Source organism: Zeugodacus cucurbitae, chromosome 3 (genome assembly GCF_028554725.1).
Source record: "Zeugodacus cucurbitae isolate PBARC_wt_2022May chromosome 3, idZeuCucr1.2, whole genome shotgun sequence".
In the NCBI taxonomy this organism is placed as follows: domain Eukaryota; kingdom Metazoa; phylum Arthropoda; class Insecta; order Diptera; family Tephritidae; genus Zeugodacus; species Zeugodacus cucurbitae.
In genome coordinates, this window is record NC_071668.1 from 59,650,816 (window position 1) to 59,666,666 (window position 15,851).

The 15,851-nt window shown below is 34.5% G+C and overlaps 2 protein-coding genes across 2 annotated transcripts in view; one reads left to right on the forward strand and one right to left on the reverse strand.

Annotated features, from left to right (window-relative positions):
- Positions 1–4,279, reverse strand: part of LOC105216172 (neuroguidin) — a 135,220-nt gene extending 130,941 nt beyond the window's left edge. Inside the window, exon 1 of the mRNA XM_011190530.3 lies at positions 3,710–4,279. Within this exon, the coding sequence (XP_011188832.2) occupies positions 3,710–3,718 (9 nt within the window). The 5' untranslated portion in view covers positions 3,719–4,279. The remainder of the gene's footprint in view (positions 1–3,709) is intronic.
- Positions 4,280–4,983: 704 nt separating this feature from the next.
- On the forward strand, positions 4,984–7,936 carry LOC105216173 (septin-interacting protein 1). Its single transcript, XM_011190531.3, has 5 exons — positions 4,984–5,207; positions 5,269–5,843; positions 5,911–6,089; positions 6,150–7,701; positions 7,766–7,936. Exons 1-5 carry the CDS (start codon positions 5,102–5,104, stop codon positions 7,889–7,891), a joined length of 2,538 nt encoding a protein of 845 aa, XP_011188833.1. The 5' UTR covers positions 4,984–5,101; the 3' UTR covers positions 7,892–7,936.
- Positions 7,937–15,851: the final 7,915 nt, after the last annotated feature.

A 15,851-nucleotide genomic window follows, 5' to 3' on the forward strand; every position in this document is an offset into this window, starting at 1 on the left:
GAAAAATGTTTGGAAAAACATATGGACACAAGACAAGCGCCACCACGCACACAAAGCGCCACACAGCGTAAGGCGGTGGGGGTAGGCAGTCTATTGAAAGGTTTGAAGTAGAAATTTACGCAATTGGAAAAACGCACGCATAGCACAGGCGGCACACAGGCAACTACAATTACAGCATACGCACATGCATGCTTGCGTACACAAGCGCTCGTAAATACTCAAGAAATAAAACGGCAGAAATTGCAGCAAATATCAATGCTTCGATAGCGTAAGAATCATGCAACAACAAATAGTGCGTGTGAGTAGAGTTGCCAAATGGTTGAATAATGGAAGAAACTATGTGATAATAATAATAAAGAATAAAAAAATGTGTAATTAAAAAAATATAAATAATAAAAAAAATAAAATAAAAATAAAAAAATAAATAAAAGAAAATAAAAATAAAATAAAATAAATTAAAATAAAATAAATAAAATGAAATAAATGAAAAAAAAATAAATAAAAAATAAAATAAATTAAAATAATAATTATTAATTGTTTGTATAATAATTAAATTTTTTTTGTTGTCATTATTAAATTTATTTATTTTTTTTGTAAATATTAATATTTTTGTTGCTTAACAAATATAAATTTACTTAAATTAATTAAATACTTTAATTTATTTAATAAAATTGACTAATTCCTAATTTTATTAAGTTAAAAAAATTGAGTGAAAAAATAATAATAAAAAGGATTTTATTTTCAATATTTTTTTTTAAATAATATTTTATTGTAGGGATAAAAATTGTATTATTTTTTCTTTTTTATTAAGCATATGAAAACTATATACCAGGGCTTCTTTCAAAAAAAAATAATAATAATATTTTGACGTTTATTTAATTAATATGAATATTTAAACTATATTTTTTTTTTTTATTTATAATTTTTAATTTAATTTATAAATTTTTACTTTTTTTTATTTATAAATTTTTATTTTTTTTATTTATAATTTTTTAATTAATTTTTTTTTATTCATAATTTTTAAAAAATGTTTAATTCATAATTTATAAATTTTTAAAATTTTTTGTTTTTTATTTTATTATTTTTTAATATATAATTTTTTTATTAATTTTTTTTAACATATAATTTTTTAAATTTGTTTATAAATATATTTTTTATACATAAACAAAAACCATTAGAATGTGGCAACCCTATATATGCACGCACAAGAAAAGGAGTAAATTGAACTAAAACCTATCGGATTCGAGCAGGATCCACGCTACGCTTCGCTGCGTTGCGTGAGGAAGAATCAAATGAGCTGCTCAGAAAAACCGTTTTGCAAAAAACAACGCCTAGCAGCAGCAGTCAATGTGGAAAACGCACGCAATAGAATGATTTTTCATGCAATTTGCACACATACATGGACACACATGGTCATAAAAATAGAATTTCGAAATGCACACGTGTGTTGGACAGTTTTTACTTTCACGCAATGCGTACGGAAAAGCGAGAAGGTGGTGTTGGGTTGGCAAATGGTGGTGGTGTCATCAATATTCCGATATGGGATAGTTGGAGAAGCTTTATGATTTTTAAAGTCATACGGACACAATAAACCAGCGGGGTTGCAACCACCAAGTAAATATGACGCACAGATGTGTTTGTTTGTATATAGAAATGTATGTATGTTTGCTGTGATATATGCAAATGCGATATTCTCGTTTGGGACACGCGGTATAATATATAGTAAATGTGTGTGTACATGTTCCCTTATCTTTATTAAAAGCGTTATGGAAATTGTGGAAATTCGAAAAAAAATCAGTTTCTGCATATATTTAGTTATGAAAAATGCTGCTAAAGCTATATATACAAGCAAGTCAAAGCAAATTAGCCAAGTAGGGGGTTCACAATGTAAGTGGTTCGCACTCCGCCAAAGTGGACACTGTCTGCTAATAAAACTTGCATATTGCACATGGCTGAGGGTATATGCATATGTTTGCAAGTACATACAGATGCCTGCAATGTAACAAATATGTTGCATTAAATGAGATTTTGTATTGTTTCCATTCCTGCAAAGTGCGTAAATAGCAAATAAACTGTGTTGGATTTAGGGTTGTGCTATTGTGGTGGTATAAGGATAAGCATATTATCCTTTTAAAAGTTAAATATTGTTTTTTGGATTTTTCATATATTTTTATTTTATTAAATATATTATTTTCGTTAATCCCAAAGTCTTATGTAAAAGGAAATTTATTGCGTTTTGATTGGTATTATTTATGTACATTATATTATTTTTATTTATTTAATTTATATCTTTTTATAGCGTTTTAATTTTTTATTTTTATTTCACACATATTTTAATTATATTTAAACTAAAATTTTCCAAGTAATATAATTTTTTATATTTATTATATTCAATTGATTCACTATTCCTTCTGCAATCACTTTTATTTGATTTATTTTGCTGAACACTATATATAAAGAGACGAAAGTATTGAAAATTTTACTCGATTGCATGAGGAAGAAGTTTTGATTTGGTAGAATGCTCAAAAAATACTTTAAATTATATTAATAAATGGCAATAGACATCTTCGAAGGTAAAAAATTTAATTGATATTTCAATTATTACCATGTTCAATTTATACCAATAAAGCCTATAACAATCAATAATTCAAGAAAGCCTATAACAATCAATAATTTGTTCAAATAAAAAATATATCGGGTCTTCAAGTGTTGTTAAAAAGCAAGGAATTTAGTTTCAAAAGTATCAAATTCATTGTAGAAAGACCTAAAAGTTAATTTTTTTATTTTTAAAATTGATTTGTATTATTAGGATTGTATTAAATTTGCTAAAAAGCAAGGAATTTGGTTTCAAAACTATCATATTCAAAGTGGAAAGGATAAGAAGCAAAATTTATGATTTTAAAATTTAGTCGATTACAATAGAAAGAAGTTATGAGACCGTGAATTGCATTTTAAATTATATAAATAAATGACCATAGAGACATATTTTAAAATTGTGTCTGGATAGCAAAATTTCAAAATTTGTATTTATGACCTGGTCGAAAAATTCGATCTATGGAAGGAAATTTGTATGAAATTTGATTTCTAAACGCTACTGATAATTCAAGAGCTCAAGTTATGGAGAACTTCGAATTAAGGAAATTTGAGTTATGGAAGTTCCTACATTAATTATTTCTTTTTAACATTAACATTTATTATTTTGTTTTTATTTAAGACAGCCTCTTGTAAATTAAAGCTCTTTTCTTCTTTTAATGCAGCTACACAAATAAATAAAATAAAATAGCGTTTCACATATCGTGAAGGAAAATTATTTAAATTGCTATAAAATATCCGACTTGACTATCTCTCTTGCAGCACACAACACAAATTTCAAAGTTTTATATTCATTGAAGCACTACACATAATTTAGTTAATAAAGTGTATTATTTCCAATATAGAAATATTTGTTCGACCATACCAATATTGACACCAAAATTGTGGGATTTTATACTAAAGTTTCCACTTAAAATGAGCTAAGGTTTTAGATTTCGATTTTGTTTTTAGCACAAATATTTTTAAATAAAATAATATGAGAAAGCGCATATTACACTACTGATGAGCTGTAAATCATTTTCAAATTATTATTTGCAAAAATTAATATTTGCCAACACTTTACACATTTCACTCACATAATTGTTTATAAAACCATTAATTTTTCAAAATTACTCACCTGCACCATTTTTATTTATTTCTTAATCTCCGTAACTACAGTTGAATTAGTGTTATTAATTAATATGTTAATGTCGTCTTCCAATTGTCTCCACAAATTGCTAACGAAATTCAATTTCTTGGCGGTTCCAACAGAAAATTTGTTGTGGTCTGCGCGAATAGCACGTGTTTTTATATGTTTTGTTTTTATACTTGATCGTATTTATTTAATTGCCATTCATATAAAATGCACTTTTTTGTTTATCTCCTTCCTTTCTTTCTGCAAGCACATAACAACACGCACATACAACTTACGATTTCAAGTTGCGCCGTTTATATTCGACTGTGAAGCAGCACGCGTTTCTTACAAGAATATTTGGAGAAGTTACTGAATTTGTCTTGATTTGCCACTTGGCCTTTTGGCACTTATAACACAACAATAAATTCTTATCTATTAATTAAGCAATGTGTACTGTTAAATTATATTATAATTGTTAAAACTTTATTTTAGTTGCCGGAATATTACACCTTTCTGTGCAATGGATTTGTAAAAGCACCGTATCTTCCGCTATTCACTAAAAATTGCAACAACTCGTGCGCTCACGTCAAACACCGAATGAAGACAAAACAGAAACGGTGAAGAATTGCATTCATCGCACAAACAGGGTTGTATGAGACCGGATAGTGTATAGCGCATGTGCGAGTCTAGTGGTTGGTCGGTTGGTGGTTGTGAGCATGGATGGTTGATGGTTGTAAATGGCAAATGTGAGAAAAAAATGTTTTACTTCTGTTTAAATACAATAACAAATTTATATTATTATTTTTAATGCACTTAATTGCTTATTTATTGAAATTACATTATGGCATTGGCGTTAAAAGCATATATGGTTTGAGGTATATAATGTGAAACTGTTGGACGTACGTATGTTAATATGTAGCAGATGGAAGGCTTGGAGCCTAAAAAATAAATTTTTATATATATCACTTATAATATAATATTATATACAAATTTTAATATAAAATTGTAAAGGTTTTTTACCATGAATTAAAATAAAGTATTATTTATTTTAAATCGTGAACAACAAAAATTTATTTAAAACAAATAAAAAAATAAAATTTCAATAAAGTACTTATTTTCTTTGTTAAAGAATAAATTTTAGAAAATTATTTCATATATATAATTACTATTAAATAAAATTTCGATATTTGAGCTTTAAAAGTATACTTTCGTTTAATTTCCACACAGCAACCCTTATCTCTCTACAGTTTGGTAGGCACTGTAGTGAATGCAACAATCAGCTGTTTTACAAACGTTTAACTTTGTTTATTAATCAATTGTGTTCTAATTTTACAAATTAATTTCCGCCAACTTTTTAATAAATAAGCTATAATATAGATTAAAACAACCAGCGGCATGTCTGATAATGAATATGAGCGATTTGAAATAACAGACTACGATTTAGACAATGAGTTTAATCCAGGTCGAAGGCGGAATCTGTCGAAAAATCAACAAATCTACGGTAAAATTAAATAATTTTTACAAAATATTGAAACATTAAAGAAATTATATTCCTCTTATAGGCATTTGGGCCGATGATAGTGATAATGACAGCGGCGAGGAAACCACTCGTCGTGGACGACGTGGCCGCAGTGGGCTCGGTGGCAGTGGCGGTAGTAAATCTAAAGATTATACAGCACCAGTTAGTTTTGTAGCTGGTGGCATACAACAGGCGGGTAAGAAAAAGAAAAAGGCTGAGAAAGATAATGCAGAACAGCAAATAACCGATGAGGAAAGTGATGAAGCAGAGGCACGTCCCTCCTTCGGTCGCAAAAAAGTGGAGGCAGCTGATGGTGGCAGTAGTGGTTCAGAAACTAGTTCTGATGATGAACGCACGCAGAAGCAGCGCGCTGAAGTTGGTAGACAACAGCGTAGTCAAAATGCACGACAAATGGGAAATCCCAATGTTGGCGCTTGGGAGCAACATACACGTGGTATTGGCGCTAAATTGCTGCTACAGATGGGTTATAAACCAGGTAAAGGTTTGGGCAAAGATCTACAGGGTATATCACAACCGGTGCAAGCACATGTGCGTAAGGGGCGTGGTGCAATTGGTGCTTACGGACCAGAAGCGGCAGCGAGTGTGGGTGGTAAAGGGGTGAGTGTGTTTGTTGGGACTTTGATGTGTAGGAAATTAAAATTAATAAATATAACTTATTTTAAAGCCGGTGGTCAAAGAAGATGAAGACGTACGCGAAGCGAAAGAGTTCAAAGAGAAGCTTAATAAATGGAAAAAGAGCGGTGACACGCGTCAAGACAAGAGCAAACGTTATTACTATCGTTCCGTTGAGGAGGTGATTGAGAAGGGCAAAAAGGGAAATTTCATGTTATCGGAAAAAATTAGGTGTGTGCTTTGCGAATTATAAATTTAAGTGATTTGCTAAATTATTTACTGTTATTGCAGCAAAAAGATTGGCAATGTGCCCGTTATCGACATGACTGGCCCGGAAAAGCGCGTTTTAAGCGGCTATCATGCGCTGGGCCAAGCAAAAGTCGCCGATGAAGATCTCTATGACTTGGAACAAGCCGTCGCCAGCAGCAGCATTACCGCAAAGAAAGGCAGCACATTTGCCTTGCCCGAATTGATGCATAATCTCCAACTGATTGTGAATATGTGTGAACAGGATATAATTGCGCTCGATAAAGCAGAGCGTGAGGCCACTGATCGCCAGGAAGCGCTGGAACATGAGCGCAAAAATCTCGATGAAATAGTGCACCTCGAGAAGAATCACATCGATACGCTCGAACAAGCTTTGAAGCTTGTAGAAGAACTAACAACCAGCAATGATATGACACTACAACGTGCAGAGCAGATATTCGTCACGCTACAGCGCGACTACGCAGCCGAGTACAAAGAGTTCGCTTTAGGTGATTTAGCCGCAGGCGTTATTGCGCCGCTCGTCAAGTTAACCTTGGAAAGTTGGAAGCCACTCGAACAGCCTACACAACATGTGGAGCTCATTAAGAAGTGGCGCGGCATACTGGAGGCGAATGCGGATCCGCAAAATGAGTCGCGTAACATTTTCGATCCTTATTCGTCACTCGTGTGGGCTGGCGTTATACCGAGTTTCCGTGCATGCGCCGCCTCCTGGAATCCCAAATTGCATCAATCCATGGCTGCGCTACTCGATTGTTGGGCACCACTCTTTCCCACCTGGATACTTGACTCGGTGCTCGAGCAATTGGTGTTGCCACAACTAAGCAATGGCGTACGCGATTGGGATCCACTCACCGACACCGTACCCATACACATTTGGATACTGCCCTGGAACAATATACTCGGCCATAAAATGGAGGAATTCATATTTCCAACTATACGCGAGAAATTGGCCGCTGCTTTACAAGCGTGGATGCCACAAGATCGTTCCGCACGCGCTATGCTCACACCATGGAAAGGCGCCTTCAACGACATAGAAATGCAGCGCTTCCTCTCCCAGCATATTATACCCAAACTACAGCTGGTACTCAATGAGTTCATCATAAATCCACTGCAACAACAATTGGAGCTATGGAATCAAGTATGGGAATGGCATGAACTAGTGCCCGCAGCGCAAATGGCACAATTACTCGATAAATATTTCTTTCCCAAATGGATGCAAGTGTTGGTGTTGTGGCTCAATCAATCGCCCGACTATGCGGAAATCTCCCGCTGGTATACCGGCTGGAAGAGCATGTTCTCCGAGGAGATATTACGTGAGCCTGTCGTTAAAGAGCATTTGCGCCGTGCGCTCGAAATGATGCATCGCGCAACCGATGTGCTGGCCGCACCCACGCTGACATCTATACCAACACCGATTTTAACGGCAACACCACCGCCGCCGCCACCACCAACTATGTTGGATATGCAAATGGTGACACCGGCGCAATTGGAATTCAAAGAGTTGGTCTCACAGAAATGCGCCGAACGTGGCATACTCTTTGCGCCGTTGGCGGGTCGCCGGGAGTTGGGCAAGCAGGTGTGTGACGATTATTCTTTACTTTTTGTTGTTGTTGACGACTAATTTGACTTTCTTTTTGCAGGTTTATCGTGTGGGCAAATTGTACTGTTACATCGATCGTAATGTTTGTATGCTCAGCGATGTCAGCATGAAGAACTGGATGCCCACTTCTGTGCAGCAACTGCTGGATCGCGCCATGATTGGCTAATAAGCTATTGTAGACATTCAAATAAATCGTAATTGTAGTCTTTAACTTTAATTTTATTTACTAAAATATTGGATAAATCCGAAAAACTACTGAAAAAAGAGGTTGAAAATCTCTACTAATATTATAAATGCGAATGTAAGTTTGTTTGTTACGCTTTCACGCAAAAACTACTGAACCGATCATCATGAAACATTGTACGTATACTCTTGAAGGTACTAGAAGCAACATAGGGTACTTTATATTAAAAAAAAAAAAATTAGATGATTTTTGAATGTCGAGCCCTCGACGAGACAATATGGATGATTTTGATAATGGAATTGCACGAGAGCTAGATTATGATTTCATAGCACTGCAACATCAAGTGACAGAATTAGTGCCTCAATTACTTCCAGAGCAAAATCATGTTTTCCATCAAGTTTTACGTAAAATAGACTCCGGTAGTGGTGGACTCTTCTTTCTCGATGCACCAGGAGGAACTGGAAAAACGTTTTTACTTAACTTATTATTAATGTCCGTCAGAAAAGACCAAAAAATAGCAGTTGCCGTAGCTTCGTCAGGTATTGCCGCGGCGCTATTAAACGGCGGTCGTACGGCATATTCCGTTTTAAAATTACCATTGAATTTTGCACAGGAAGATTCGCCCATCTGTAATTTTAGTAAAAATAGTTCACGAGGTAGAATTCAATCTTTTAGTGTGGGATGAAAGTACAATGTCTCACAAGAAGGCTATAGAAGCTTTAAACCGGACCCTCCAGGACTTGCGAGATAGTACAGATATAATGGGAGGCATGGTAGTTTTATTGGCTGGTGATTTCCATCAAACCCTCCCAGTGATTCAGAGGGGGACACCAGCAGATGAAATTCAAGCGTGCATTAAATCGTCAAGCTTATGGTCGACAGTTAAAAACTCCGCCTGAAAACGAATATGAGGGTGCATCTTCATAATGACGTGGATTCAGGACTTTACGCAGAAATGTTGTTGAAAATTGATGATGGTTGTTTAGACGTTGACGCTGAAGGCTACATATCACTGTCAAGAGAATTTTGTAATTTAGTAGAAAGTGATGTGGATCTCATTGCTAATGTTTTTCCGGAATTACAACAAAATTTGTGTAGTGATCAGTGGTTGTGTGCAAGAGCAATATTAGCACCAAACGAGGTTCAGGGAGAAATGAAGGAATATTTGTCAATGGATACTATTATGGATACGGAACTAACTTCATATCCTGTGGAGTTTTTAAATTCACTTGAACTATCGGTGCACCCCGTCACATAAACTTCAATTGAAACTAAATGTACCAGTAATGCTTATGCGAAATCTAGATGCTCCTCGGCTATGTAATGGAACAAAGCTTCGGATAACAAAATTGGGACAAAACATACTTGGCTACTATTTTAACAGGTGTCAGTAAGGGAAATAGTGTTATAATACCTCGGATACCAATTATTCTCACTGACCTTCCATTCCAATTTAAAAGGATTCAGTTTCCCGTCAAGCTTAGCTTTGCTGTTACTATAAACAAGGCACAAGGACAAACATTACAGGTAGCAGGAGTGCATTTAGAAAATCCATGCTTCTCTCATGGTCATCTTTATGTAGCCTGTTCACGTGTATCCAATGCCAGGAATTTACACAAATTTGCACGCGACAGGAAAACTTATAACATTGTCTACAAAAAATTAATACTTTGTATTTTATTTTTTTAAATTGTTAGAATTCAGAACTATTTATTTGTATTACGGTGAAATATATTTTAACATTTGTTGTTGCATTTCAATAAGCATATATTAAAGTGTTGAAACTTCTGTCTGTAGTAATTTTTTAAAATTGTTGATCTCAGCAAAACAATCAAATTTAGTTATCATACTGACTAATTTCTATTATTATACCCTTACCCTTTATCTCTCATACTTATTTAATGACTCCACTGCGGGCGAAGCCGCGAGTAAAAAGCTAGTATAACATAATTGTGAATATTATTACTCTAATGTTGACAAAAGTTTGCGTGGTTTGAATATGCCAGGACTTTATAATCCCCACCTAAAATGAGTATTTAGCTCTTTCCTCCTTAATAAGATCTCTATTGGATTCAATGCCAGGTTTGATGCCGTCATATGTAAATGCACCCATATTCTTCAATGCTTGGTAGGTCTATAACTAAATCCATCCGATGGGACAAATTTTCCAAGCCTGGAGAGTCATGTTGCCCGATATTTCCTTTCAACAATCCTTTCATCCTTAGATTCGATTCGATTACGATTTGAGAAACTGCCTGCGACCTAAGGTCTATTGTGGCCTCTCCTATTATAACAATATACCCTCTAACCCTGTCGCATTAAGAAACCTTAATAGTGTTCCAGGGCTGATTGACGCGTTACTGTCTTTTTGGTGATACAGAGCCCCATTACCTGACTCCTTTTCCTTGCGGTCGCCGGACAGTCAAAGTCGGTTGTCTCCGCTACTAAATCACAAAATCGGTACTGATCCGACGAGTAGATTCCTAGTTTGTGTAGATGTCACCTTAGTCTGCAGTGGCCATTATAAACTGTGAGTGCCTAGTAGTCTCAGTTTGTCTCTAGGGAGCGCTATTAATTATTTAAATCTTTTCAGGTTATATCCCCCGAGAAACAGTGGCAAATGCAGCCAGCAGTGGTTCCTACTTGTCCATTCCTCTTCTTGTAGACGACTTCTAAGGACATGTCGGCCAACTGCAATGAAGTTGGTCCGCAAGTGCGTTTCCTTACAAGGTTATACTATTTCGTCCTTAATATGAACCTTCTTAGGTCCGTTTTGCATTTGAAATAACAAGCTACTAACCTAAAGAATCATATCGCCAGATATTTCGTGTCAATGGTTGTGAGGAGTCTTGAAGCTTTGCTAATCCTGATTCACTCATAGACATTAAAGAGGGTCTCTTTAAATACACCACTAGCAGACCGGCACGCTACGAACTACGTTAAGCACTGTGAGAGATGCGTACCAGATGGTATTCAGATAAATTGACTTCTTCAGATAAATTTTTCTTCAGTTCAATAAGTCCCCTCAGACTATTTAAGCAGTCGGAAATTGACTGCAAGACTCCGACGCTTTGGAAAGGTACTGTGTTCAGCATACAATCCCAAGATATGATTCACATAGAATCCATCAACTTTTTCGTTTAATCTCTCGTCTTGAAACCTTAGTTTATTGCCTACTCTTTCTGTCACATTACTTCATTTAACACAATCCCATTAAAGAAGCCTAACAGCGTACCTTCTTCTTCCTCTTCAAAAAAGGTAAGCTCAAGTATATCCGCCGCAAGATCCCTGCTGGGTAAATCTCCATTTTGTGTATATGACATAACTTAACTTATAGAGGCCAGAATACACCGCTGATTTAGTTTATCTTTTGGAAGGCCCTTCTAAGGTTTCTCCCAAAACAAATCTCCTTAAGGAAGTCCAGGTATATGGCGCATGCAATAAAACTTATACTTCTTCATCCATAACTTTCCTATAACTTGTCTTAACGACAAAACAAACACCCAATTCTAGTTAGAGTTCGGATAACCTCTTAAAACAACTTTCCAATAGGGTCTCTTAGTTAGTAGTGAGTTCTTAGTTCTTACAGTTAGTTTTTGTTTTAAATTATTTATTGGTCAAACGTTCAAGCAAATACAAAACAGTGTGATTAGTTTGTAGTACTTAAATATTGAAGTCTTGTATGTACATATGTGTAATACTTTTAAACCACTAATCAAAAAAAGGGTTATTAACAGTAACTACAAAAAAAGAACTATTGGACTTAAATATCATTGAAATAAACTCGAAAACATACATACACAGATATTCACGCTTAACGTTGGCTAAACTTAAAATGCATAACTAACCAAGACAAGTATTGATAAGAAATCTACCGAAACAAGTAAGGAAGTGCTAAGTTCGGGTGTAACCGAACATTTTATACTCTCGCAATTTATTGATTTAATTTTGTTAATATAACACATAATTTGACGCACATAATCGTCATATATATGGTATAAAGTCTATTGAAATTTGGAAACCCTAATATTAGGTATATGGCAGTTAGGTGAAGTTAAGACTCGACTTCACACATTTTTGGCACGGAGAGATATTATTAGAAGAATGAGATTCCCTCTGAATTTCTTCAAAATATCTAAGAGACTTACCTATATTTTCGGTAACATAAAAAAAATTAGAAGTACTGAGGTCCCCATGTTCGATATATGGGACCTTGAAAATGTAAGGTCCGAATTCAACGATTTTACAAGAGTGATGCCACACTATAAATGCAGTATTTATGGCAAGTTCCGTTCCGATATGTTCACTAGTGCTTAATTTATATATTGTAAAGTAAACGATTCAGATGGACTTCAAAGTTCTGGTATATAGGAAGTAGGCGCTTGTGAACCGATTTGGCCTATTTTCACAACATATCATTGGTATGTCAGGAAAATAATATAAACGGAATTTAATTGAAATTGGTCGGACAGTTATGAGTTATGGTACTTGACCATTAAAAATTTTGTAGACCAATTTGAGTGCAGCTCTTCCACACCTTATTTATAATGGCGTAGGCGAGGTTATAATACGATTTTCTCTATTTTTGGATAGTATAAGGTAGTACTAAAAAGAAACGACTCTAGAAAGTTTGGTTGATATAGCTTTAATAGTTTACCAGATATGTACAAAAACTTAGTAGGGGTCGGGGCCGCGCCCACTTCTCCATAAAAATTACATCCAAATATGCCGCTTCAGAGTGCACCAAGCTTTATTTATGGCTCAATTATGGCGCTTTATGTGGCTTTGGTTTACGCCGTTTTGTGGACATGACAGTGGTCCGATTTTGCCCATCTTCGAAAACAACCTTCCTATGCTGTCAGGCATCCGGATTTGAACTCCACTCTTCACCCTGATCACTTTGGTATATATAACCCTATATCTAACTCGTTTAATTTTGGGTGGTACAAACATCCATTATGTGAGCAACATTATAATACTCTCCTCGCAACTTTGTTGCGAGAGTATAAAAGTATATGAGATAGTGTAAACACATATATTAGTTTCCAAATAAACTGTGAAATTTCCAAAGAAACTGTAAACAGTTAGTTACTTAAAAAATATCGAACGTTGTGGAGGGCGCATTCAACGGTTCTTTTGTTATTCTTAAAGTTTTAAAAACAAGTGTAAGAAGTCTGGAAATAATATAAAACTTATATTTCCGGTTCCAGTTAATATCAAGTATAATTTTGAATAAGAGTTACAGTATTTATAAAGAAATTATTCAACGCTTTTACCTCAAACGCTTGGTACCTCAAATTTGGACTTTCGAACATTGTTTCAGCCGGTTCTACAGTTACTTCTCGGTTCCGTTGGTTGATCCTTCTCCATTTAAAGCTGGGTTAGTGGTTTGATGATAGAGATCTTTGGAAGTTGATCGTTTCGTAGGTTCGAAAGATGCCAAAAAATCTTTTTTAGAAGACGTTAGGTCATAAACAGGGTTTTATTGAAACTTATTGGTTACTGTATAAAATTGATAATTGGGTCGAGTTTGTGTACAAAAATACATAGCGCAATGAGATATCACTGTTCAAATCATTCAGCACTATGATATATATAAATAAATTTCTACGAACTATAATGGCGTTGATAACACCGAATAAACACTCGACAATGAAATTACTAGGTTATTTTAAAATAAAGTGAGATCAGGGAAATATTCTTATCATAAACAGTTATGTAGAAGCGAAGAGTAGTTCCGATTGTTTTAGATATAACAACGACTACCACATGCGGTGTATCCGATGGGGTTGGAGAGACTAAAGTACCCAGTTTAGGTAATGTTCTTGTGCTCGTTACTATTTCCGAAAGGGAAATCTCAGTAGAGAGTTCTTGAATGTATTCTCGCAGAGTTAGTAAAAAACTTCAAATGTACTATATCAGTTGATAAGTGATCAATTCCGAACACCACTTTAAATAGATCTTACCTAAAAGGCATGCACACAAAGTTGAACACAACCATAATTGTATGTATACTTTTTTATATTCTTATAGACTTTATAAGACTTTAAAAGTTCATCAATCAAAATAATACGTCAGACATTGCTTGTAGAAACACCACTTCAACTAATTGATGGAATAGATAATTAAAAATAGTAAATAAAAAATGAAAGAAAAATTAAACGAATTGGTGTAATCAATGTCAACTGATTAGAGCCTTCCGTTTATTACTTCACTTCCGTTTATTACTTTATTACCCTTCGCAGGTGAATTTCTTTTAGTAACTATAAGTTTAAGCAAATCTTAAGACGTAAGAAAAAGTAAGTAAAGAAAAAGAAAACATTTTACATTTTTTTAGCTGGGTTGTTTGCTGGAAACATTAAGGTTATATAGTTAACCGATCTGAACAATTTCTTTGAAGATTATATTATTACCTTAAGCAGTAATCCACGTCAAATTTCGTGAAGATACCACGTCAAATGCGAAAATTTTCCATACAAACCATTGATTCCGATCGTTCAGTTTGTATGGCAGCTATATGCTATAGTGAACCGATCTGAACAATTTTTTCGGAGATTAAATTATTTCTATGAGCAATAACTCACACCAAATTTCGTGAAGATATGTTGTAAAATGCAGAAGTTTTCCATACAAGCCCTTGATTCCGATCGTTCGGTTTGTATGGCAGCTATATGCTATAGTGAACCGATCTGAACAATTTTTTCGGAGATTAAATTATTTCTATGAACAATAACTCACATCAAATTTCGTGAAGATATGTAGTAAAATGCGGAAGTTTTCAATACAAGCCCTTGATTCCGATCGTTCAGTTTGTATGGCAGCTATATGATATAGTGGTCCGATATCGGCAGTTCCGACAAATGAGCTGCTTCTGAAAAAAATAACATCTGCAAAATTTCAAAACGACATCTGAAAAACTGAAGGACTAGTTCGTATATATACAGACGGACAGACAGACGGACATGGCTAAATCGACTCAGCTCAACATACTGATCATTTATATATATACTTTATAGGGTCTCCAACGCTTCCTTCTGGGTGTTACAAACACGTGACAAACTTAATAAACCCTGTTTGTTCAGGGTATAATAAAAGATAGCCCATCATTTTTATCTTCTTCTAATCTAATGGATCAGAATTGGCTTCTATTCAGCTTAGAACATAATAGTCTAGAGAGCATACAACACCTCAACTTAATCCTGTGAAAAAAATTGCTAGAGACATTCTTTGAAAATAATAAAAAGAAGGTAAGAAGTGAATGCCTTGTTGGTCGGATGAATATCAAATCTATAGTTTAACTTCAGTTATGTTGAATCCATTATTTATTATTATTTGTTCCTTTGTTTTCAATGTTGTTGAAGAGGTATTATCTATATTCGTTCCTTTTGTTTTTTTTTATTAAATATTATTTTCGAATTTTTGATTCATTTAAAATATTTTTTTCGATCTTTATTGGTTAATAATTACATTGAATATGACATTGAAGAGGCACCCGTGCTGGTGGTGCTTTAGTTACGGGATCACACTCAAATTCGTCTCTGCATTCATCATCCGTACAATAGACCGAATCTGCTCCGTCACAGTAAACCACAGGATATTTTGTTTTGCATATCTGATGATTATTGGTGACATGCCCGACTTGGGAACGACACTGACTGATCTCTCTTGCCTGCAGCAATACAAGCAATTGTATCGTTATAACGGCGAAAATTGCAAGTTTTGCAAAGTATTTGTGCTGACGAAACATTCTTTGGAAACTCAAATATATAAAGGTATTTCACTAGCAGGGATAATACAACCGTTTATGTTCACTTCGAACTGTTTGCTAAAATTCGAAAATTTCTCACTTTTATACGTTGGTATTGGCATCCCCGAAATACCAACAGTTAGGCGGTGATTTTTTAATTTTTTAATCTCTGAAACATACTCTTGTTAATATAAT